The sequence below is a fragment of the Ursus maritimus genome, unplaced genomic scaffold (assembly GCF_017311325.1).
Source record: "Ursus maritimus isolate PB19 unplaced genomic scaffold, ASM1731132v1 scaffold_27, whole genome shotgun sequence".
NCBI classification, from domain to species: domain Eukaryota; kingdom Metazoa; phylum Chordata; class Mammalia; order Carnivora; family Ursidae; genus Ursus; species Ursus maritimus.
The window spans coordinates 26,917,642-26,941,436 of NW_024425230.1; the positions used below are offsets into that span (position 1 = coordinate 26,917,642).

General features: G+C 38.1%; 2 protein-coding genes across 10 annotated transcripts in view; both read left to right on the forward strand.

The window, feature by feature from the left end:
* Positions 1–19,040, forward strand: part of UBE2Q2 (ubiquitin conjugating enzyme E2 Q2) — a 71,643-nt gene extending 52,603 nt beyond the window's left edge. For 7 of the 9 annotated variants that reach the window (XM_040642936.1, XM_040642932.1, XM_040642934.1 and 4 more), the window contains 4 exons: positions 7,938–7,986; positions 8,439–8,534; positions 15,307–15,373; positions 17,427–19,040. In XM_040642936.1, the coding sequence (XP_040498870.1) occupies positions 7,938–7,986; positions 8,439–8,534; positions 15,307–15,373; positions 17,427–17,458 (244 nt within the window). In that variant the 3' untranslated portion in view covers positions 17,459–19,040. Of the gene's footprint in view, positions 1–7,937; positions 7,987–8,438; positions 8,535–15,306; positions 15,374–17,426 lie in introns of those variants that run through there. The other 2 variants (XM_040642933.1, XR_005838116.1) reach the window with 2 other exon arrangements.
* A 3,152-nt stretch (positions 19,041–22,192) lies between these two features.
* FBXO22 (F-box protein 22) overlaps positions 22,193–23,795 on the forward strand; it is a 36,847-nt gene continuing 35,244 nt past the window's right edge. The window contains exons 1-2 of the mRNA XM_008712063.2: positions 22,193–22,348; positions 22,720–22,858. Of these exons, the coding sequence (XP_008710285.1) occupies positions 22,194–22,348; positions 22,720–22,858 (294 nt within the window). The 5' untranslated portion in view covers position 22,193. The remainder of the gene's footprint in view (positions 22,349–22,719; positions 22,859–23,795) is intronic.

Here is a 23,795-nt window from a genome sequence, read left to right on the forward strand (position 1 = left end):
TAAGTAATCTGGTGGGGTTTGCTCTCTGTAGCTTTTGTTCCCTGAAGGCGCTTCTGCGCAGCTTTAGAGGATGAGAGTGAAGATGATGGCCTCCTAATCTCTGGCCCTGGAGGAGGTGAGAGCTCGGGGCCCCACTCCTCAGTGCGCCCTCAGAGAAAAGCAGTCAATCACTCCTGTCTCCCTGGTCTCTGTCCGCACTCCGCGCTCACCTGGCCTGGGACCGAGCATTTCTGTCTCTGGCACAAGGCCCGTTTGGAGTCTCCAGACCCAATAGATTCCCGCAGTGGGCTCCTGTGCAGCTCCTCCCGGGGGTGAGGGGACAGAGGGAAGGAGAGTCTCCCCAGTTTCCGCTGCTCAAAGAGCAGTGGCCCGGCTGTGCCGCGGATCAGTTTATGGCAACCCCGAGGTGAGAGCCCACTCCTGGGCTCACTGTTTGCAGCCGGCTTCCCCGCTCTGATACCTGGGAGCTCTGGCGCACTCAGGCACCGCTGGTCTTCCTGTGACCCCGAGACCACACTGTCACAGTGAGGGTTCCATCCCTCACGTAGCCACTGGGAGCAGACTTCTAAAAGTTCTGATTTTGTGCTCCGCTGCTCTGTCGCTTGCTGGTGTAGCTGGTTGATAAGAGGCTCCCTCCCCCTGCAGTTTGTCTTCCCATATGTCGCCTCAGATTCACTTCTCCCCACCTCCTACCTTGCAGAAAGTGATCGCTTTTCTTTTCTTTGATATCCTGTTGAGTTCGCAGGTGTTCAGAATGGTTTGATAGCTCTCTAGCTGAATTGCTGGGACCAGGCGAAATTTAGGTCTCCTACTCCTCCTCCATCTTTAGAATTCCCTCATGTGGTTTTAAGTTGCATTTCCCTAATGCGTATTTCTTAATATTGAATATTTTTCATGTTTTTATTTGGCAACTATATTCTTCTATTAAATATGCGTCCATGTCTCTTGCCAATTTTCTAATTGGATTGTTTTTTATTGTTGAATTTTGAAAACAATTTGTAATATGGTCTGCATAGTAGTCCTTTGTTGTATATGTGGTTTTTAATTTCTCCCGGTATGTACCTTCATTTTATCCTCCTATCAATATTTTGTAGAGCAAAGATTTTTAGTTTATCTATTGAAATTGAAGTGTAGTTGAAAAATAATATCATTAGTTTTGGGTGTACAACCTAATTGTTTACCAATTTAAACATTGTAAAATGCATACTGTGATAACTGTAGTTAACATCTGTCACCATAGAAAGCTATTAGAATATTATTGACTGTATTCCCTATGCTGTACTTTTCATCTTTGTGACTGTATTTAGTTTGTACCTGGAAGTTTGTACCTGTTCATCCTCTTCACCTATTCTCCCCCACTCTCCATGCTACCTTCCTCCCATTCCCTGGCCTGGCAACCACAAATTTGTTGTTTGTATTTTTGTATTTTTTTGCTGTTTGTTCATTTATTTTTCAGATTCCACACATAAGTGAAATCCTGTGGTATTTGTCTTTCTCTGTCTTATTTCACTTAGCATAATACACCAGGTCTGTTCTTACTGTCACAAATGGCAGGATCTCATTCCTTTTGGAAGCTGAGTAATAGTCCATTGTATAGTGGTGTGTGTGTGTGTGTGTACACATATATACATCACTTCTTCATCCATTCATCTATCAGTAGATGCTTAGATTGTTTCCTTATTTTGGCTATTGGAAACAATATGCAATAAACATATATTTTCAAATTAGTATTTTCATTTTCTTTGGATAAAAACCCAGAAGTGGAATTACTAGATCATATTGTACTTCTCTTTTTAGTTTTTTTGAGAAACTTCCATACTGTTTACCATAGGGGCTACACCATTTACATTCCCATCAACAGTGCATGAGGGTTTCCTTTCTCTATATGCTGGCCAACACTTGTTGTTTCTTGTCATTTTGATAGTAGTCATTCTGACCAGTGTGAATGGATAGATCACTGTGGTTTACATTCTCATTTTCCTGATGATTAGTGGTGAGCATCTTTTCATATGTCTGTAGGTCTTCTTTGGAAAAACGTCTGTTCAGGTTCTCCACCGATTTTTAAATTGGATTATTAGTTTTTTTGGTGTTGAGTTGCATGAGTTCTTTATATATTTTGGATATTAACCCCTTACTGGATGTATCATTTGTGAATATCTTTTCCCATAGAGTAGGCTGCTTTTTTGTTTGTTAATGGTTTCCTTTGCTGTGCAAAAGCTTTTTAGTTTGATGTAGTGCCAGTTGTTTATTTTTGCTTTTGTTTTCTTTGCCTGGGGGACATGTCCAGAAAAATATTGCTAAGGATGATTTATATGAGCTCACTACCTATGTTTTCTTCTAGGAGTTTTATGGTTTCAGGTCTTACAATTAGCTCTTTAATCTGTTTTGAATTTATTTTTGTGTATGATATAAGAGAATGGTCCAGTTTCATTCCTTTGTGTGTAGCTAGCTATCCAGTTTTCCTAAGACTGTTTATTGAAGAAATGGTCTTTCTTCCCCATTGTGTATTCTTGTCTTTGTCATAGATTAATTGACCATGTATGTGTGGGTTTATTTCTGGGCTCTCTATTCTGTTCTATTGATCTGTGTGTCTCTTTTTTGTGCCAGTACCATACTATTTTCATTACTATAGCTTTGTAGCATAGTTTGAAACCTGGAATTGTGATATCTCCAGCTTTGTTGTCCTTGAGATTGCTTTGGCTCTTCAGAGTCTTCTGTGGGTCCATACAAATCTTAAGGTTTTTTGTTCTAGTTCTGTGAAAAACGCTGTTGGTATTTTAATGGGGGTTGCAGTGAATCTATGGATTGTTTTTGGATAATATGGGCATTTGAACAATATTCTTCCAATTCATGAGCATAGTATAGCTTACCATTTATTTGTGTCACCTTCTATTTCTTTCATCAGTGTCTTAGAGTTTTTAGAGTACAGGTCTTTCACCTCCTTGGTTAAATTTATTCCTAGGTATTTTATTCTTTTTGATTAAATTGTAAATGTGATCATTCTCTTAATTTCTCTTTCTGCTATGTCATTACTAGTGTATGGAAATGCAAAAATTCACAATTTTTTTTTATATCTTGTGTCCTGCAAAAAGGTTTTAGCTTTGAGGTTTGCTTTATAGATGTTTTTCCTTTTATGGATTATGATTTTGGTGTCAAATTTAAGAACTCTTTGCCTTGTCCTAGATCCTAAAGATTTTCTCCTGTTTTGTGTTTTCTCAAAGTTTTATAGTTTTACATTTTACAGATAAGTCTGTGAATCATTTTGAGTTAACTTTTGTATAAGGTGTGAGATTTAGGTCAGAGAGTTTTGCCTAATGGTCCAATTGCTCTAGTAGTATTTGTTGAAAAGGCTGCCATGGCTTCAAAACATCTCCTGTGCCAGGTTTCATATCTTATGTTTTTATATGTCTTTTCTGCTCCCAGTGTCTACCTGCTTTCTTTTTTTTTATAATAATTTTTTATTATGTCACCATATAGTACATCCTTAGTTTTTGATGTAATGTTCCATGATTCATTGTTTGTGTATAACACCCAGTGCTCCATCTACCTGCCTTCGTAACATCTCTACTTGAATGTCTCTTACACAGGCATCTCCAACTCTATAGCACAAAAACTTGAACTCCTTTTCTTTCCAGTCTCCTTTCCCGGTCTTCCCCATCTCAGTTATTGAATGTAGGTGTTTTTCTTTATACCCTCCTTTCCCACATCTGGTCCTCTAATTCTTCTCCTTCTCAGAGAGTTCCCAGATCCAGTTACTTGTCTCCATTTCTGTTGCTACTACCATCAGTTCTCACGTGGACCACTTCAGAGGATTTCTGACTGGACTCCTGCTTGTGTTCCTTCCCTCATGTAAGCTTTTAGAGTGATCTTTTATAAATGTGTGTTTGATTATGTTGCTCTCCTGCTTAAACTCTTCCATGTCTTTCCATTGCTCTTACAGGTTGGTGCTCTTACCATATTCTACAGGCTGTCTGTGACCTTGCCCTTGGCTTCCTCTCTAATCCTCTCGTACCACACTTCTCCTGTCAAAGCTGGGGCCCCACTGAATGTCTTTCAGCCCCCAGTACCCAGCAAACTCTTTTTTTCCTCATAACCTTTCTTAAACCTATGTTCCTCTGCCTGGAAGGTTACTCCAAACCACACTTTTAACTCCGACAAATCTCAACTTGTGCATTACTTGTACAGATGCTGTTTCTGACTACCACATTTTTAAAATGCCCCCCTGGTGATTCCTTCTCCTAGAACTCTGGGTCCTCCTTCCCTACTTTGTATTATTTGTTTATTGTCTGTAATCTTAACTAGATGGTAAACATCATGAAGCACAGGGTCCTGTCAGTTTTCTTCAGTGTATACTGTGCCTGGCTCAGTGTGTAGTATATATATGTGCAGCAAATATTTGTGAGTCAATGAATGAGATAGGGAATTATAGTAAGTTAGCAAGATAGAGACAATTTAGGGTAATCTAATTCCCAGGGTTGGTTTATTTTTTTATTTTTTTATTTTTTTTGATTTTATTTATTTGAGAGAGAGCAAGTCATGAGTAGGGGGAGGGGCAGAGGGACAAGCAGACTCACTGCTCAGTCCCAGGACCCTGAGATCATGACCTGAGCCAAAGTCAGACGCTTAACCAGCTAAGCCACCCAGGCACCCCCCACCAAGGCTTAGTATTTTTTTTTTTTAAGATTTTATTTATTTATTCGACAGAGACAGAGACAGCCAGCGAGAGAGGGAACGCAAGCAGGGGGAGTGGGAGAGGAAGAAGCAGGCTCATAGCAGAAGAGCCTGATGTGGGGCTCGATCCCAGATCGCCGGGATCATGCCCTGAGCCGAAGGCAGACGCTTAACCGCTGTGCCACCCAGGCACCCCAAGGCTTAGTATTTTTATGAGCTATTTTAATGAGCCATCAGTACTTGGCTATCTTTCTTGCTTAGTCCGGATCAGAGTGTAGTAACTTGAGAGAGAATCATAAAGATTATTTCCTTTTTATCTCATTAATACATTTTGAGTGGCTGTTTGTAGGCAACTGAAAATGGTTTCTTTATTTGTTGACATAATATGAATTATTATTTGTGCCCCACTCATCCATGAAGAGAAAATTTCTACTTCTAGATGACCATGGATTGTTTCTGTCTGTATCAAGGGAACATGTCCTTAATAGTCTGGTTTTGAGTGCTGGCATTTTCTTTTATTCCTATCTAAAGCCTCTGTTCTTACAATCTATAGTTTATTTCCTTACCTCAAGAAAGAGGAGGGTCATGTCTGTTTTACGTGGCCTGTCTAAGCTGCCTTCTTCTTCTTCTTTATTTTTAATGTGATTATTGTCAAGAATTTGGCTATAATATAAAAATTTTACATTTCCCATCTCTTTTTTAGGATCACTTAATCATGTTGTGTAAACACTCTAGTACTGATAAATAGTTTCTCTTGTCCCCTCATCAGTGTAATTTAAATGATCATTCTAGCTTGTGGACGGAGAGGTTAGTTAGCAAACATTCTTGCAAGAATTTCTTAGTATAACGAAAATTATGAATTTCCTGAAGAGGCTAAGCTTTAGGATAGTGTTTTGCTATACAGCTTTGGCAACTAAAGGTATTTTTTTTTTGTTTGGTTGGGGTTTTTTTTTGGTTTGGTTCTGGTGGGTTTTTTTATTTTTATTTTTTGTTTTTGTTTTTCTTAAAGATGTTATTTTTAAGTAATCTCTACACCCAGCACTGGGCTCAAACTCAACCCCAAGATCAAGAATCGCACACTTCACCGACTGAGCAAGCCAGATACCTCACAACTGAAGTTTTTTAAAGTTGAAAATACTGTGCCTGCATGTGTGGCATATTATCTTTAAATGATCCTTAGATTTTTTTTTTTTCCCCTACTATCCTTGAATTGTCTCAATATTTAACAGGAACTATTTTTTGGAGGCAAAGAGCAGTAAGGGTTTGGAGCATGTATTGATAAAATGAATATAACTCAATATGGAAGTAAAATCAACCACTCCTTTTAGGTGTACATGCTGCTAATAGTGTGTGTTAAGGAAAAGTTTACTTACCTCACTTTTTATGTAGGTACTAGAACTGTTTCTTTTGTTTAGACAGCCAACAAACATTTGTGTAGTTATGGCCTTGTAGAAAATGTACTTTCTTTTGGCCTGAGTACAAAAAGTTGCCTCCTTCTCACCTGAAAGACTCTCCACCCCCAGAATGAAGAGTGGGGTGCTAAAAAGAAAGATGGCGGTTGGGTAATTCTTAACTCGGCGTGGTCTACATAACTGCTTTTCTTAAGATCAGTCTCTGAGTCCCTGTCTGTATTTATCAGTTCTGAAGTGTAAGGATCAAGAATAGTGTTAACTCATTAACAGATTAGTGGAGTTTGAGCAGTTTATGGAGAAACCAAAATCCAAAAGAAAACATGGATCTTCTAATTCTGTTAAATCTGCAAGTGCTTATTTAAAGCCACTATATATAGGGGCGCCTGGGTGGCTCAGTTGTTAAGCGTCTGCCTTTGGCTCAGGTCATGATCCCAGGGTCCTGGGATCGAGCCCCACGTCCGGCTCCCTGCTCAGCAGGAAGCCTGCTCCTCCCTCTCCCTCTGCTGCTCCCCCTGCTTGTGTTCCCTCTCTTGCTGTGTCTCTCTCTGTCAAATAAATAAAATCTTAAAAGAAAAAAAATAATAAAGCCACTATATATAAGATACTCTTTGAGCCCAGTGGGAGAGTCAAATGATTGGAGATAGATTTCTGTGTTTTAGAGACCTAGGAGAATGTACAAAGAAGTTTAAAATCTCCTGATTCTCCACCCAAATTTAGTGTTTTGAAGTGTTTTATCTTTCCCTCCTGTAAACATTAACTGTGGAAGTTCCCAGAGTTTGGTACAGTCAGGTAAGGGAGACACTTGCTTAAGTTCCTCAGGATGTGGGAATTATTGAATAATTTCCATTATTGAATAATTTCACTGTAATGATAATGGTCTACAGTAGAAGTTTTTAGATTCCTTACTTTTCTGTGATTTGGTTTAGTCAACTCAAGGATGCATTTGGCTAGCCAGAATGCAAAACCTACAGGTTAGAATGGTCTTGGCAAGTTTTGTTGGAGGAAAAGATGGCATTTGGAAAAGTAGGGAGCCAAAGGAATGTCAGGCAAGGGAAAGGCATGGGCAAAGTCCCAGAGGACAAAAAAGTTTGTAATGGACTCGGTGTTCACTTAGATCTAATCAGACTTGTGGTCTTAGCTTATGTATTTTCAAGATTTAGCAGACTTTCTTCTATAATTATCATTTCCTTGATTTTAAGGCATGATATTTCATATATTTTGAAGTTTAAAATAACATTAAAAGAGAAATGAAATTATTTTGTTTGAGAAAGGGCTAAAGGTTAAATAATCTCGATCTAAATAAGGATTTCCTAAGAGAGATCTGGGAAATTCCCAAAAGTTGTCTGGTTCAGAGAACAGTTCTTAGGATTAGAAAGAGAAATTGGGGAGTCCCAGAGAGAGGCTCTGTGGTCATAACCATTTGATCCTCACGAAAGTATGGATAAAAGCAATTTAACCATAAATACCTTGTCCTGTTGATTATTATAAATAGGGTAAAGTTGGTGCCAGTGGCTAATTAACATCATGGTAGAGAAATTTTCAGATGAATATAACATTCCCATTCTCTGGAATATTTAGGGCTAAGGTCCTAGTTTCTGATGTCCTTAGAGTCTTTAAGTATTCTGTTTCTAAGAACCATTATTTTTTTAAAAAATTAAGACTGTAATAAAGCAATGATATTAGAATTTTTTTAACTACCCTTTTGGTTCTAGAACCCTAACCACTGTTCTCATTTTTGCATGTTATCTTCTACCCTTTACTTGTATGCATACTTCTTAGATGGTGGCCCTTTAAAAATTAAGAAGGAACATTGAGATCTAGAGAATTAAATATGATTCCTTTTCTCTTTTTAAGGTATGTGTTGGGTGGTGGAGCACTATGCATGGAACTTCTCACAAAACAGGTGACTGTTTTCTTATGGTACTCATTTTTCAGTCTGAAGGGAGTGTTTTGATGATGTAAGTTAGATTCTGAGTGGAAAAGCTCTGATGTAATACCACCTATTTAAAAAAATTGTTTTGAAGAGCACCTACTTTTAATAATGAAAAGCTACTTAGGGCAAACCAATAAAATGACATTGTACTTGGTGCTTAATCTATGCAAGGAGAGGTGTTCTAAGAACGATGTTTCTATAAGGTTATAATTTGCTTATGTTTGATTTTTAGAACGTAGGGTTTTTTGTTTGTTTTTTGTGTTACAAGGTTTTAGAAACAGTCCAACTTTTTTCTCTTGTATACAGTCTTCTTAATATTGTCTTGCTATTGTCAAGCTGTTATGTACCATTTTGTCAAGTTTGCCAAAGTGGAAATCAAGAGTACCATTGTGTTTTACAGAAGTGTTTTCTTCTTCCTCTAGGGCTGGAGCAGTGCCTACTCAATAGAATCAGTTATCATGCAGATCAATGCCACATTAGTCAAAGGCAAAGCCAGAGTGCAGTTTGGAGCAAACAAGGTACTTTTATTAAGAAGATCACATAAATGATAATATATATTTTCTGTTACCTTATGAGGCTTCTTCTTGTTCTTTTAGTCTTTGTTATTCTTACTATAGGTAAACATGTCTATAATTTTAAATCTAATATTGGTATGTACATACTAATAAGTTAAAAATTATATGTACTTTGAAGTTTCCTTCAAAGGAATCTCAAACATTGAGATTATGTTATAATAGTTAATTCCTAGGGAGCGTTTATATGCTAGGCTCTGATCTAAACTTCTTACTTGTAGGTACTATTTCAGTCCTTTTACTGACGTAAGAGTAGATATTATTATCGTCCTCATTTTGTAGATGAGGAAACTGGAGCACAAGGAAGTTAGATAACTTGTGTAAGGTGACAGCTGGCAGAACGAGGATTGGAACCAGACAGTCTGGTGTTAGTCTCTGCTCTTACCCATGGAGTTCTGTTCTTCAGTCACTGTCAGAAACCTCTTTCCGTGTCTAATTGTAGTTATCTGTAAACAGTTAAATGGACCAAGTTAATACACTTTGCAAAAATATTTGTTGATGGAAATTATCCTGACCTAACATATGTTCTTAAAGGTCTGTGTGAATTTTGTGCTAAATGTGTATCCAAATAGTACGAAATTTAAATGTGTGTTTATAACTGTATTGCACATCAGAGCATGAGTCCACTAGATCTTAACTCACAGAGGAAGCAAAAAATTGAAAAGGGTATTATGAAACTCATTTATTTGGGATAGTACTATATAATAACTGTTTTACTTAAGTTCTTTTAACAGCTGTTTCTGTACACTGAAACAAAATAACATTTTTTATAAAGTCTAGTGAATTGCTTAACTACATTTAACTAGCATTTCTTAACTGTGTATATTTTAGGTGTGTTAAACGTGTCAGAGTGATTATAGAGTAAGACATCAAATTTTATTTTTTTGTAATGATAAAATTTATGCTTACTGTATGGTTTCTAACATAGAAAAATACAAAAAACTGAAGTCATTTGTAATTTGACTATCTAGAAATACTATTAACATTTGGTATAATTCTGGTCTTTTAATAAAATTCTTCCTGGCGTTTATTTATATGTAGAACTTGATGTTAAATTTCATCATGTTTTAAAAAAAAATTAGCATGCTTTTCTTGTAAAGAGAATGTAAAAGGCTTAGAACAATGGTCATTTTGAGTAATTGAACATTTTACTAATAATTCACTGTATAAACTTACCTCTTCTAGGCATCTTTATCTACCTAAAATACAATTGGTCTGGATATTTTAAGTCTCTTCTAGCTTTAAAATTCTGTAATACCAATACTCTGTTCGGTGCACAGTTCCCTTGGAATTACTCAATGTCAGTAGAATTGCTTTCAACCCTTACATTTCCATGATTTATAGGTTTCTTAGCAAGTAAATAATAGAACCATTTTATATAGAATGTCAAGTCAGGCAGCTGAGCACATTTGCATATAAAAGTATGTCTTAGAAGGTGAATTTTTTGAATGAATTGTTATGATAAAACTTCACTCTTCCATTTTTTTCTTCTTATTAATAAGTATCATTAAGAATATGGAAACTTTACATGATGTAATAGGAGTTTTACCTTAAAGGATTTTAAATTCTACAGGAAATAGTCTGAACGCTAACTTTAAAAATACTGTCAAATAACATGCTAACTGGTGTTCATTAAAAATATGCTACCATATGTGTGTGTTTGTGTGTGTGTGCGTGTGTGTGAGAGAGAGACAGACAGACAGACAAGGATCTATTAATATATAGATTTTTTTAAGCATCTGTAAAGATATTCAAGAGAGTATTAACAGCTATTTCTGATAAGGGGGTATTGAAATATTGACAGGGCGGGTTAGAGATGGGAGGGAGACTTTAAATCATTTGTGTTCTTTGAACTTCTGTTTGACCTATAACTACTACTTCAAAAATATCTTAAATATTTTTAAAGATGTATCAGCTGTTGGTTCAAAAGAAATGAATGAGTTTGTCTCTTGAAAATATTACTAAAATGATATACATAAGTCCTGGAAAACAAAAAATGGCCTCTTAGCACACATGAAATTTGGAGAAAGGATCAAATTGATGTTGCTGAGGATCTGCAGCTCTGTGCAGGCAAGAGTCATTTGTACAGGCTGCCATTAGCTTGCTCCCCTAGGCTCGGCCAGCAGGAGCTGAGAGCGAGCCATGCGGCAGGAGGATGTTGGCCAGGCTGGTTTTCTGGTTAACATGGGCTATCGGCTATAACATTAACTCTAGGCTGTAGTGGTGAGAGAGCCTTCTAAAGTAGAGTTCTGCTATCATGACCTAGCAAGAATTCGGGGGTTTGGATAGGCAAGGTAGTGCCCTTTATAAATGTCATTCACCACGTAGAGTGCATGATAGTTGAGGTAAATAGTGAAATCCTGGTGCACACAACTCTTGGAGCAGCTCCCAAACTATTTCTACAATCAGGAAATGCACCTATCCTTCCATGTTGCCCATAGACCTCCAGTTACTTACCTACAGAATTCTCTGGTGAGTGATCCTGTTCAGATGGTTTTGGTTTTTCCTTCAGGGAGAGGGGGAGGTGCTACCTGTACTAAGTCTTTTATTTATAAATGAGCAAGGTTGGCAAGCCAAATGTGAGAACCTTGCATGATCCTGAGATTCTCCAAGGAGGCTAAAATGCTCTCAAGTTAATTGTATCCACAGTTCTCATCAGAAGCAGACAGATACTCTTCAGAGGAAAGCTTTTTTTCTGATTTAGACCTACAGGATTCTTAAAGGTTAAGCTAAAGCAAATATGGATTTCCTGAAGAATCACAGGCACACAAGTAAGCCAGCATACATGAGAATTGGCAGAAACAATAAATAAGATATATATTCCCTAAGACTTTATGTTTTGGAATTATCAGATACACAGAATCGACTTCAGATATTAGAGTTATGTGAAAATGAATAGTTATTTGAAAAACATAATGTAAAAAAAAAAGAAAGAATCCTAAAGTTGATCAAACAATGAGACCATGAGGAATAATGAGACAAATTGAAAAAGAATGAAATAGAATTTACAGAAATGAAAAATATAATTGAAATGAGAAACAATAGATGGGTTAGGTATCAGAAGAGAGAATTAATTGATTAGAAGAAGTAAATCAGAATGTTGCACAGAAAAGAACATGGGAATAGACATTATGGTACAAGTCGAGAGGTGATGATCAGATTGAGGTCTAAAATGTTTTATTGGAACTCTAGGAGGAGATAATAAAATTATGTTAAAAAACAAAAGAAATAGAAACCAGAAAGTAAGGTGGTGAAGGCAAGTCACAAGTATAAATGAACTGAAGGTACCAGTTAGATTGAATCAATACGACACAATCTAGCAGTTTTTAAAAAAGTATGTTTAAGTTGTGAGGCTAGAGGGGCACTTGGGTGGCTCAGTCGGTTGGGTCGTCATGATCCTGGGATCAAGCTCCGTATCAGGCTCCCTGCTCAGCGAAGAGCCTGCTTCTCCCTTTCCCTCTGCCCCTCTCTCTGCTCGTGTTCTCTCTCTCACACACACACATGCTTTCTCTCTCTCAAATAAATAAATCATTTTTTAAAAACTTGTGAGGCTAGAAAAAGATTGAATTTTTTTTAAGGAGAGGATGATAAATATATGCCAAGCATACACTAAAAAAAAAAAAAAAGATATGGCTATATAGTATCAAAGTAAAATTTTTGAGCAGGAAGCATTAGTGACTACTTAATGATAAAAGTCTCAATTTACCAGGAGAATATAATAATTATTTACTTATTAAAACAAAATCAAAATACAGATTAAAAACCTGATAAATGAAACTAATAGTAATAATGGTGTGTTGACTATACTTAAAAACTGGTGAAACCACAGGAGAAATTGACCAAGTCACCATCATAGTGAGAGATTTTAATGTACCTTGTTCATAGTAAGTTAAATGTGTGAACAATGTAGAAGACTTGAATAACAAATTAAGCTTGGTCAAATGGACAATTGTAGAACTCTGTGCCCAATAGTTAGGTACTACATCTTTCCCAAGCATTTATGGAATATGGGGAAAAAATCATAAATTAATATTTAAAAACAAGCCATAGAATTTGAATACAATGCAATTAAGGTTAGAAGTCAGTAATGAAAAGATTAATAAAAATCCACATGAATTTGGAAATAAAACACAATTCTAAATCATAGTTAAAAAATCATATGAAAATTTAAAAATACTTAGAACCATAATGGAAATTCTAAAATTTTCTTTCTGTCCCTGTTTCTTTCTCTCCTCTTTCTCCCTGTCATCTATCTTCTCTCTTTGTCTGGAACATTCATGAAACTAATCCTGGTCAATGAAGAAAACTTCAAATTTTGAAAGTGTAAGGAGGACAGACGTCATTCTCTGATATTAATTAAATTAAAAACTATAATAACAATCATGGGACGCCTGGGTGGCTCAGTCATTAAGCATCTGCCTTCGGCTCAGGGAGTGATCCCAGCGTTATGGGATCGAGCCCCGCATCAGGCTCCTCCGCTATGAGCCTGCTTCTTCCTATCCTACTCCCCCTGCTTGTGTTCCTTCTCTCCCTGGCTGTCTCTCTTTCTGTCAAATAAATAAATAAAATCTTAAAAAAAAAAAACTATAATAACAATCAGAAAACAAATGTTCCTTTTGTGGAATTATGAAACTGAAATAGCCCTTAATGGTGCTTTGAAATGAAAACTGCACAATAGCTAGAGAACAGCGATAATGAAATCACTGCATACTAGAAATTAAATGAGAGCTCCTTGCCCTAAAATCCATTAAAAAAAAAAAAAAAAGAATAAAAATGAACCAGCCTCTGACTCAGTGTTAGGACAATGAAGTAAGCTGAAAAAAAGTAGAAGGAAGGGGTTAATAAGGTCAGCAGAAGTAGAAAACAGAAAGGGCTGTTACAGGAAAGCCTCTGCAGTGACATTCTCTTTAAACTAGAATTGAAGATCATGCTGTTGACAACTGAGAATGGGGAAGGCTAATGTTCTTATTTTTCTCTTCTTATCTTGTAAGTGGGCAGTAGGGTTAGGAAGTGACTGCTTCTTGATCATTTCCAAGTTCCAATGGATGTGTATTTTGTCATTTATAATCTATTTCTCTTGTATTTTTGTCCTTTGAACATAGAGACCGACTGGAAAACACTACTTTTCATTAACTTGGAGATAACACTATGGCATGTTTTATGTTTGTTTTTCAGATGCATTATGGGAGGGTTTTACTATTTTTAAAGAGCTCTTAGAAATTGAAAAAGGCTATACTCTAGAAATAAAGAAAAATCCATTTGCAGAAATAGAAATAAATTGCTTACGAACATTTGGAGACACACTCAGCCTCACTCAGTAATAGAAATGCAAATCACACCCCCACTGTGATCATCTTCCACCTCTGATATTGTCACAAATAACAAAGGTTTGTAAGAGCACTCTGGTGAAGCCCTGTAGAGGCATTCTCACACATGACAGGTAGGCAAGCCCATTTATACAGTCTTGTAGAGAGCTATCTTAGCAACACCTCAAGATTACAAAGGCATATATGTCTTTTGGCCCAGCAATTCCACTCAAGGACTTTTTACCAGTGCTTTGGAAATATTTGTGCAGGGTTGCTCACTGTAACATTGTAACAACAAAATATTGAAAATAACCTAAATGTCCACCAGTTGGGGATCAATAAAGTATTTGACTCTCCATGCAATGGATTATTTCATGATTTAAAAAAACAAAGATTAAGCTTTTTGCACACTGATGGGAAACAAGGTCCAAGATGCGTTAAGTGAGAGAAGGGGTAGAACAGTGTCTGTAGCATGCTGCCTACCATTTGTTGGGAGGAAAAGCAGGGGATGGTGGCTAACAACAATGCGCTATGCATGACCTTGCTAATATAATCTTAAGGAGATACAAGAAACGAATAGTAGTCAACTTGAGTAGGAAAAGGAGGTTGGATGAGAGGAGGAACTGGATGGTTGGAGGACAGGTAGGAAGGAGAATTTTCACTTAGAATGTTTTATATGTTTTTAATTCTTGTGCTGTGTGAATTTATTATTAAATTCTATGACATAATAGGTGTGTACCACTATGAAGAATGCTCATGATATATATTAATTGTAGGTTAAGATGTTGCTCCGTTGTACTGATAGAGACCAAATTAATCCTAAATTTGGCCCTTTAGAAGAGGATGTAAAGAGGCTACCAAAAGAGGACTCCTTTAGTAATGCCTCGGTGCCACTTAGGATAAGATATTTTTTAGATTTTTAACTCAAGATGTCATTGATATGCATAGTCCTTAAAGCTCAATGTTACCTTATCTAAAGGTCATATTTTGTATTTTTTGGTGGGGGTTTATTGTTTGTGTGTGTGTTTGTTTTTGTTTTTTGGGGGGATGGAAAGTATGAGGAAGAGAGTTTGAGTTTTATTCATGTCCAGATAGCCTTCTTTATTTTGATTCATCAGTGGAGAGGGGCACTAGAACTAGCTTTATACTTGTCCAGTGCTAAAAGGATTTATAAAAATGAGATGTGAAGCTAAAATAGATTTTTTATTGTAGTACAACTTTGGTTTTGTTACTCTAAAGTGGTAGAGAATAATGGAATTGAGAAATGAGGGTTTTAAGTGAAAATTATTTTTGAAATGGAAATATAATTGTTTCCTGTGTTCTTTTAGCATAGTGGTGATGCATCCATAAATTGTTTGTAATGATTTTCATCTACTTACAGTTTTTATTTAAAATGTATAATTCTCTTTCAGAATCAATATAATCTAGCAAGAGCCCAACAATCCTATAATTCCATTGTACAGATACATGAGAAAAATGGTACGTTTAATTCAATAAGTATTTATTACCATTTATAGAAGTTTTATATAAGGTACTGTTGATAACTTTCCCTGTTAATTTTTGTTTTTGCTTTAATTTCGTAAAGTACTGTTGTCACAGTGAAAAAGTTTAACTTGAGGATGCACACACTGTGCTTCATTCAAAAATCTTTGTATCCTTAATACTTGGCCTGAGAACCTGAGTCAGAGTCAAGATTTTTTAATGGATTAGTGCATAAATCACTTTACTCACTTGAAATGTGTGGTGTTAGGATAGGAGCTGAGTTAAAGGCGATTGTACAGGTGGAGTTCTTGTTGATACTGAGTAAATGTAATCAGGATCCTGAACCACTGTTTCTGAAACATCTTCAGACTACTTAATGCTTTTTGAGAGTTACACACATTTATCTATTCAAGTAAAAATAGTTCTAATTTCAGTTTATATACACTTAAGAGTATTTGAGTTGTAAGTTTAAAAACTCAAAATATCTTTCATAAACTTTATTCTACTTTAAATTTTGCTTGTATTCACAATGCATGTTTTGAGTTGTTGTCTCTAACAGTGATGGGGATTTGGAATTAGAAGACTGGGGGCACCTGGGTGGCGCAGTCGTTAAGCATCTGCCTTCGGCTCAGGGCGTGATCCCAGCGTTCTGGGATCGAGTCCCACATTGGGCTCCCCTGCTGGGAGCCTGCTTCTTCCTCTCCCACTCCCCCTCCTGTGTTCCCTCTCTCGCTGGCTGTCTCTCTGTCACATAAATAAATAAAATCTTAAAAAAAAAAAAAAAAGGAATTAGAAGACTGATTTTTCAAGTGCCATTTAAGTTACTCACTAGCTCCGTGTCTCTGAGCAAGTCCCATTACCTCTCAGCCTCTGTTTCCTTATCTCTACAAAGGCATATCTGTCTTACCAAACTTGTGAGGAAAAAGAATAGTGTATACGCATGGCACTTTGTAACTAAGTGCTGATAACGAGATACACATTACAGTAGTAAGACTGATGCTTTTTTGTGCAGAGTAAAGAAATAGGAAGTAGTTTTCTTGGAGAGTATTTACAGTAAAATGTTCTTTACTAGAAATATGGTAGCTTGTGAGTTAATATTTGTGCTTTGTGCTCACTTTTATTTTAATCCCAGAGCAAACTCTTCACTTTTTCACTGACTGTTTCTAAAAGAATAATATTTGAAACAGTTCAAGCCTCTGAAGAAGGAAATGATAAAACCTGAGGACAAGGCTGGGTTTTCATGATAATAATTCACCGCACACTAAATTAGTAGATCCACTGGTACCTGTATGCTACTTCATAACCATGTGGGCGCTCCACTTACCTTGGTACATTTCCTGCTGTGTTCCAGTGGCCATGTCATGCTAAGCAGTACTTTGTTTCATTAGCCTTTCTCTTAGATTTTTGTTGTCTGGGAAACAATCACATTTTTTCTTCTCTTTCTTTTATTTTTTGTTGAAGCAAACATTGTAGTCACTTCAAAAATGTTTATGGAAATGTATTTTAGAAAGTGTGGGTGTGGATAAGCTTAGCTTTGGGGAAAGAGCAGTAGATTCAGAATCAGGAAATGGGTTCTAGGTTGGTTTTGCTGCTAACTCCGATCCTCGGCTTAGTCACTGCACTTGCTGAGATGACTTCCTCACTGGGGAAATGATATCATTGCACTACTGACAATCCAGGTTCTTCTTCTTTTAAAATGCCAGCATTTTGTTTGGGGGATAGTTACTTTCAGTGAGGTTTACTTTTACGCAATTGAAATGGAAGATAAAACCTAGCTTGTAGGCTATTGTCCCATGCTATCATCTTTAGCTAGAAATTTGATTAGTATAGAGATGTTATGTTGAAAACTCAAGTACAATTTATTCATAGAAAATAACTTTATGTGGTGCACATTTCAAAATGCTGTATTACCAACCCAAGTATAAGTTTAATTTTTACAACAGGTTTAAACAAAAAAAATATGAGTAGAGAAAGTAGTTAACCTTAAATGAAATGCCATTTCTCCTAGCTAACTTAAGGTATTTTAACTTTTTTTTCCATTGTGTTTCAGGCTGGTACACCCCTCCAAAGGAAGATGGCTAAATATGTTGACTGCCGTATGTTTGGACCAATGTTGCTTTAAAGAAAATCTTTCCAACATGCAGACACAAGCTTTGAGTGCCCCTTAACAGCAGTACCGAAGACGTTAGCTAATAGATATTTTAGTGGATAATCTGTCAATTGACATCCAGTATGAGTTACAGCCTTTTTCATTTTGCTCATTTTAGGCATCTTGGACTGAGCAGTGGGGCCTTTACTGTATTTTTTGTGATAAATACACATACTGGCCACTCATGATCTCTTTTTCTTGAAAAATCTGTTAAGCAGACAAGTCAGCATCAGGTTACAGAAGTTGTGACTATATGGTAACTTCCCCATACTGAGCTCATGTGTTACGAGGACTTGCAATATACTGTTCCATTTAGAGCCAATAAAAGTTAAATTGATGTTTAATATTGGTTTAGAAAGTTTAAGGTCTTCTAAATCACAGTAGCTTTTTCAAATTAAAACCATTTTTTGATATTGCCAAAATAATGACAGGAAGCCTACTCATTAAATCATTAAACTTTTTATGGCTAGGTGAAGATACAAATTGTTTCCCGAAGATACGCTCTTAATTGAGTTGTATTGTACTTTTTAGGCAAAGCAAAGCAAAGGCTGTGTAAATTAAGTAGTAATTTCCACTGGGGCATCAGAGTCTTGCTGGGCTGAATCTGCTTCTTGTTGGTTCAGTATTTCTTATGAAGAACTGCAGTAAGAGCTTGAAGTTATTTAAAATACTAAGTCATTTTATTTTACGTTTCCATTTTATTAACGGGATGTTGCAATCATTTTTAAACTAATAAACTTGTAAAGTGATTGGCACAAAGACAGAATCCTTGAGCAAAAGCTGCACAGTGAAGTACAAAAAGATATCTAATTTGGAGACTCGTAAAAGTTTTGCTATAGTCATAACAATGGCTTTTGCATTGAAAGACTAATAGGAACTCTACATATGTCCATTCTTTTATAAAACCTGACTCAAATCAGTGTACCTCTATTTCATTGCCTTACCTGAATCAGTCCTGTTTGGTTGGTGATAAATTTTTTTTCTACCCGCGTTTGATTTAAAAGTAAATTCTAGTTATTAAGCACTTTTAAAATGAAATTCAGAAGCACATTTTCTGCACATACAAGTTACAAAATTCAAAAGTGTTTCCTACGCATTTGCTCTAAGTTTCAGTTTTTAACTTTGTAAACCACATCAGAGAAACTTGGGACTTCTGCATTATTGTGTGTGTTTAATTTCTTTTTGTTCTATTTTGGTTAAGAGGACAGTAGAAAAAGATTTTCTGGCATTTTTGTTTACTTGGTTACATTTGTATAAAGTTCTGATCGCCAGTTGCTGAGACAGTAAGTGACCAGGCAGAATTCTTTAAAGCATTAAAGTTCCTTAAACCTAAGGCTAAATCTTGAATACATTATTGAATTCTTTAATATCCTGATGGCTAGCAGATTGACAGCTGCACATATGGCATGCTTTGTTTTTTTGGGTTTATTTTTCATTGCAGATTTATTTGGCAATGTACAGTAAATTTTGTAAACTTGCATCAAGTTTATGAATAAAGAACCATTTAAAAAATAACTTTGTTACTTTTCCCTCATAAGAGATACTAGAGTTTACAAACACCTGAAGCCAAGCGTGAATTTTTTTTTTGAAATACGATTTATATATGGTGGGATTGGGTGAGGAGAGGGTTGAGAGAAACACAGGCAGATTGATTTAACAAGAGAAAGCCAGAGAACCCAGAAATGGTGTCCACAGACTTGGTATACTCAGGTTTTCCTCAACCTTTTCCCTCTCCCACTCTCATTCCTTAATATAAATCCAAGTGCTTGTTTCTCCATAGCTGTCCCTAGTTCCCCCAGTTACAACAGTCTGCTCCTTCTTTAGTATTCCTGTGGCCTCCTTACACACAATTATCAAGTTATCTCACATACAAGAAGTCCTGAAATCAGCAAACTCCAGGCCTGGTACATCTGGGCTCTGTTATGCTGCTTTGAGATTTTTTTCCATGTTGGCTTCGTCTTTGGATTTAATGTTATGTCTGGATATTGTAGCCATGTTACTCTGTCCAGAGGTAGATAATGGTCTTATCTTTTAGAAGCCTCCCCCGCCCATCCAAGCATATTGCTCTTCACTTTTCCTTGGCTAGAACTGGGGCTTGTATCCACCCCTAAACTAAACTAATGGCTGATAGAAAGAAATCATTATGATTAGTTTGGACCAGAGGTTCTCAGTGTATGTTTGGGGAACTCTGGAGACCCCTAGGACCCTTCCAGTGGTTTTTTTAAGGTCAAAATTATTTTCCTAAAACATCATTTGCCATTTTCACTCTCATTTGCTTACAAGTGTACAGTGGACTTTTGCAGAGGCTACACAATGTGATGGTGCAACAGATGGAATTCAGAAGCAGATCCAGCTGTCTTTAAGCCAGAAATGAGAGGTTTGCAAAATGTAAAGCAATGCCACAACTGTTCACTATTGGATGAGGGGGGCATAGTTATTTTTTCACGAAAATTTTGTCAGTCTTTGTTAATCTGGATGTACTGTTTTATGTGAATATTAAAAAGTTTTAATTTTTAATATTGCAAATATTAATAGACATAACCCGCATAAACAAGCTCTTTAGGGTTGTCATTATTTAATGTGAAAAAGTCCTAAGGCCACAATGTTTGAGAACCTCTAGTTTAGATCAATCAAGTTTACCTTCAAGAGACGAGGATGTGGGCGCCTGGGTGGCTGGGTTGGTTAAGCGACTGCTTTCAGCTCAGGTCATGATCCCGAAGTCCTGGGATGTCCTGGGATCGAGCCTTATATGGGGCTCCTTGCTCAATGGGGAGCCTGCTTCTCCCTCCCTCTGCGTGCTACACCCCATGCTTGTGCTCTCTCTTTTTCTCTGTCAAATAAAGTCTTAAAAAAAAAAAAGATGGGGATCAAATCTGGGCTTTGTTAGTAGGAAGCAGCAGGAGAAATGGATGTTAAGTAGGGATACAGCAGTGTCTGCTGTGCTTACGTTCCTTCTATACGTGGTTCTCAAACTGAGCTTGCATCAGAATCACAGGAAAGCATAAATCATGGAAAAGTTAAAACTCAGACTGTTGGTTCCCACCCCCAGAATCTGATTCAGTAGGCCTGGAGTTGAGGACCAAGATGTGCCAAAACCCAACAGACACATGAAAAGATGCTCAACATCATTAATCATCAGGGAAATGCAAAGTAAAACCACAGTGAGATATCACCTTATTCCTGTCAGCATGGCTCTAATTAAAAATACAAGAAATGACAAGTACATTGGTGAGGATATGGAGAAAAAGGAACAATTGTGCCTGTTGGAATGTAAATTGGTACAACCACTGCAGAAAACCCTATGAAAGTTCCTCAAAAAATTAAAAAATAGAATTACCATATGATCTAGTAATTCTGCTACTGGGTATTTACACAAAGAAAATGAAAACACTAATTTGAAAAGATATGCACCCCTGTTTATTGCAGTCTTTATTCACAGTAGCCAGGATAGGGAAGCAACCCATGTCCATTGATGGAGGAATGGATAAAGAAGTGGTATTTATATACAGCATAATATTATTCAGCCAGAAGAAAAAAGATCTTGCCATTTGCACAATATGGATGGACCTAGAGGGCATAATGCTAAGTGAAATAAGTCAGAAAGACCAAGACCATGTGATTTTACTCATATTGGAATTTAAGCAAAAGGAACAAATTTTAAAAAGACTCTTAAATACAGAGAACTAGTGGTTGCCAGAGGGGATGTGGGGTAGGTAGGTGAAATAGGTGATGAGGATTAAAGAGTACACTTATCTTGGTGACCACTGACTAATGCACAAAATTGTTGAATCATATCATAAACCTGAAACTAATGTAACAGTTAATTACACTTCAATAAAAAATAACTTTTTTAAGCCAAGAGCGGCTGGGTGGCTCAGTCATTTAAGTGGCTGCCATCAGTTTTGGTCATGATCTCAGGGTTCTGGGATCCCGCTGGAGTCCAGACCAGCTCCCTGCTCAGCGGGGAGTCTTTTTGTCTCCCTCTGCCCCTCCCTCCCCCTGCTTGTGCATGCGCACTCTCTCAAATTCTCTAAAAAAAAATTTTTAAAGCCAAAACTTCATAATTCCCGGTGAGTCTGATGCTATTAGGAACTAGTGCGGTTTGGTGCATTCACAGCAGTGGTAACTGCTATTTATATGTCCGTTCACACACGGCGTCAAGGCTGCCGAGTTAACCAAATTCACTAGATGTTGAATATAGGTGGTCATCTTCACACACTTAGCCAGTTATTTTTAAAGCAGATACTGCCCGTTCAAAAATTGGGCTCACGTTATTAACTGACACTTGTAAAGACGGACAAATACTACCGAGTCTCCTTGAACTCTACAATCAGAGAAAGATTTGTACCGACAAGGAATACAGCGCTGCAAGTACAGTGAGAAGCACAGAAGGAGGATCCATGCCCGCGGAAGGCCTAGATAAAGTACCGGGAGGATCAAGGGACGCAAACCCACCACCTCCGAGCACCAGCCAAACCTCCCCCAAAGGCACGCAGGAAACCACTCGGCCTGGAGTCACGTGGGCGGGTCTCAGCCGCCCCGTCACCTCCAAGCGACCGGAAGTGGCGCGCGCGCGCGTGCTCAGTGCACGCTGCCTGGGAGGTCTTGTGCCGGCCTGAGCAGTGCCTTCCGAGCCGCCGTAGTGCTTGCTCGGCGGGTTGGTGAGGAATGGAGGTGGTGGGTGGCTGTGGTGATCATGGTGGCGGTGATCACCGAGGCTCCTCCGCGGACCCACAAAGCACGTTTGTGTTGGGTAACCTAGCGGAGGTGGTGGAGCGTGTCCTCACCTTCCTGCCCGCCAAGGCGTTGCTGCGGGTGGCCGGGTGAGGAGAGAGGAGGCGGGAAGCTTACTTCGGGACATGCCTCGGGCTTGCCCTGGCTGGCGGGGCGGGCAGACACCATCGGGACCCACGACTGCCCCCGGCTCCCTTCTCCTTCCCCGAGGGGATGCCCCCATCCGCGAGGTACGCCTGCCGTACCCCTGTGCCTGTCTGGGGGACTCTTCCCGGAGGGGCGAGGTGCGCCTTAAGGTTTTCTCCGCCCCTGATTCTCCCTCCGAATCTGCGCCCCGACACCTCCGCTCTGGGGCTTTTGATCCCGCAGGAATCTCCTGCTGCCCTAATGGGGGTGCCGTGAGCCGCTGGGGAGGGGAATGAACGTCCTTTCACAACCCTTTGTGCGTTTGCGCCCCCAGCGTGTGCCGCTTATGGAGGGAGTGTGTTCGTCGAGTGTTGCGGACGCATCGGAGTGTGACTTGGATCTCCGCGGGATTGGCGGATGCTGGCCACTTGGAGGAGCATTGCTTGGTCCGCGTGGTAGCAGAGGAGCTTGAGGCAAGTAAGAAGGCGTGTCCTGCACAGTTGATTGCAGGGTTGTTGGGTCGGCCTTTGCGAACTCAGTCTTTTTCTTTTTAATCTCTATTTTGTGTGTGACCCTGTTCTTTCCGAATTACGGAGCATTTTCTCGTGACATGAAAAGATTTTATAAACACACGTAAGGATGTGCCATGATTTATTGGACCGTTCTTCAAATGTTGGGCATTTTGTGTACAGATTTTTATTATTATAATAACGCAGTGGAGGACCTTCTCTTTACCTGCTTCCTTTGAAGCAGATACTGTTGTCACTGTTTGGCAGGGAAGGCAGCTGGGTTTCTTTTTGCTTAGTGGCACGTTAAAAAGCCAAGAACCAATATTTAAACCCGAATATTTCAGCCGCTGGTCCTGTACTCTTTTGTATTGTATCTCTGGCCCCCCAATTTCAAAAAATGGGCAAAACCTGGGGAGGTAATGACTTGAACTGAGGAATCCGAGGGGCAGCCTTCTTGAGCATAGAGACTGTGAGGCTGTGGTATCTCATTTGCCAATGGGACAGAGCTATTTGAGAGTAAATCATTAATCTGGCTTTACATACAAACAGAAATATTCTACATCATCACAATGCAGTCATCAGTCAGGAAATTCTTATTGATACATTTCTACCATCCATTCCTCAGAATCCTTTCAGACGTTGCCAGTTGTCCCAGTAATGTTCCTCGTAACAAAATAATTCAGATTAGAATCTTACGTGGTTTTTGTAATTTCTTTAAAAATTTTTTAAAGATTTTATTTATTTATTTGAGAGAGAGAGAGAGAGAGAGCCAGGGAAGAGGGACAAGCAGATTCCGAGCTGAGTGCAGAGCCGGACACTGAGCACGATCTCACCACCCTTGAGATCGTGACCTGAGCCGAAATCAGAGAGTTCAAGCCTTAACTGACTGAGCCAGTCAGGT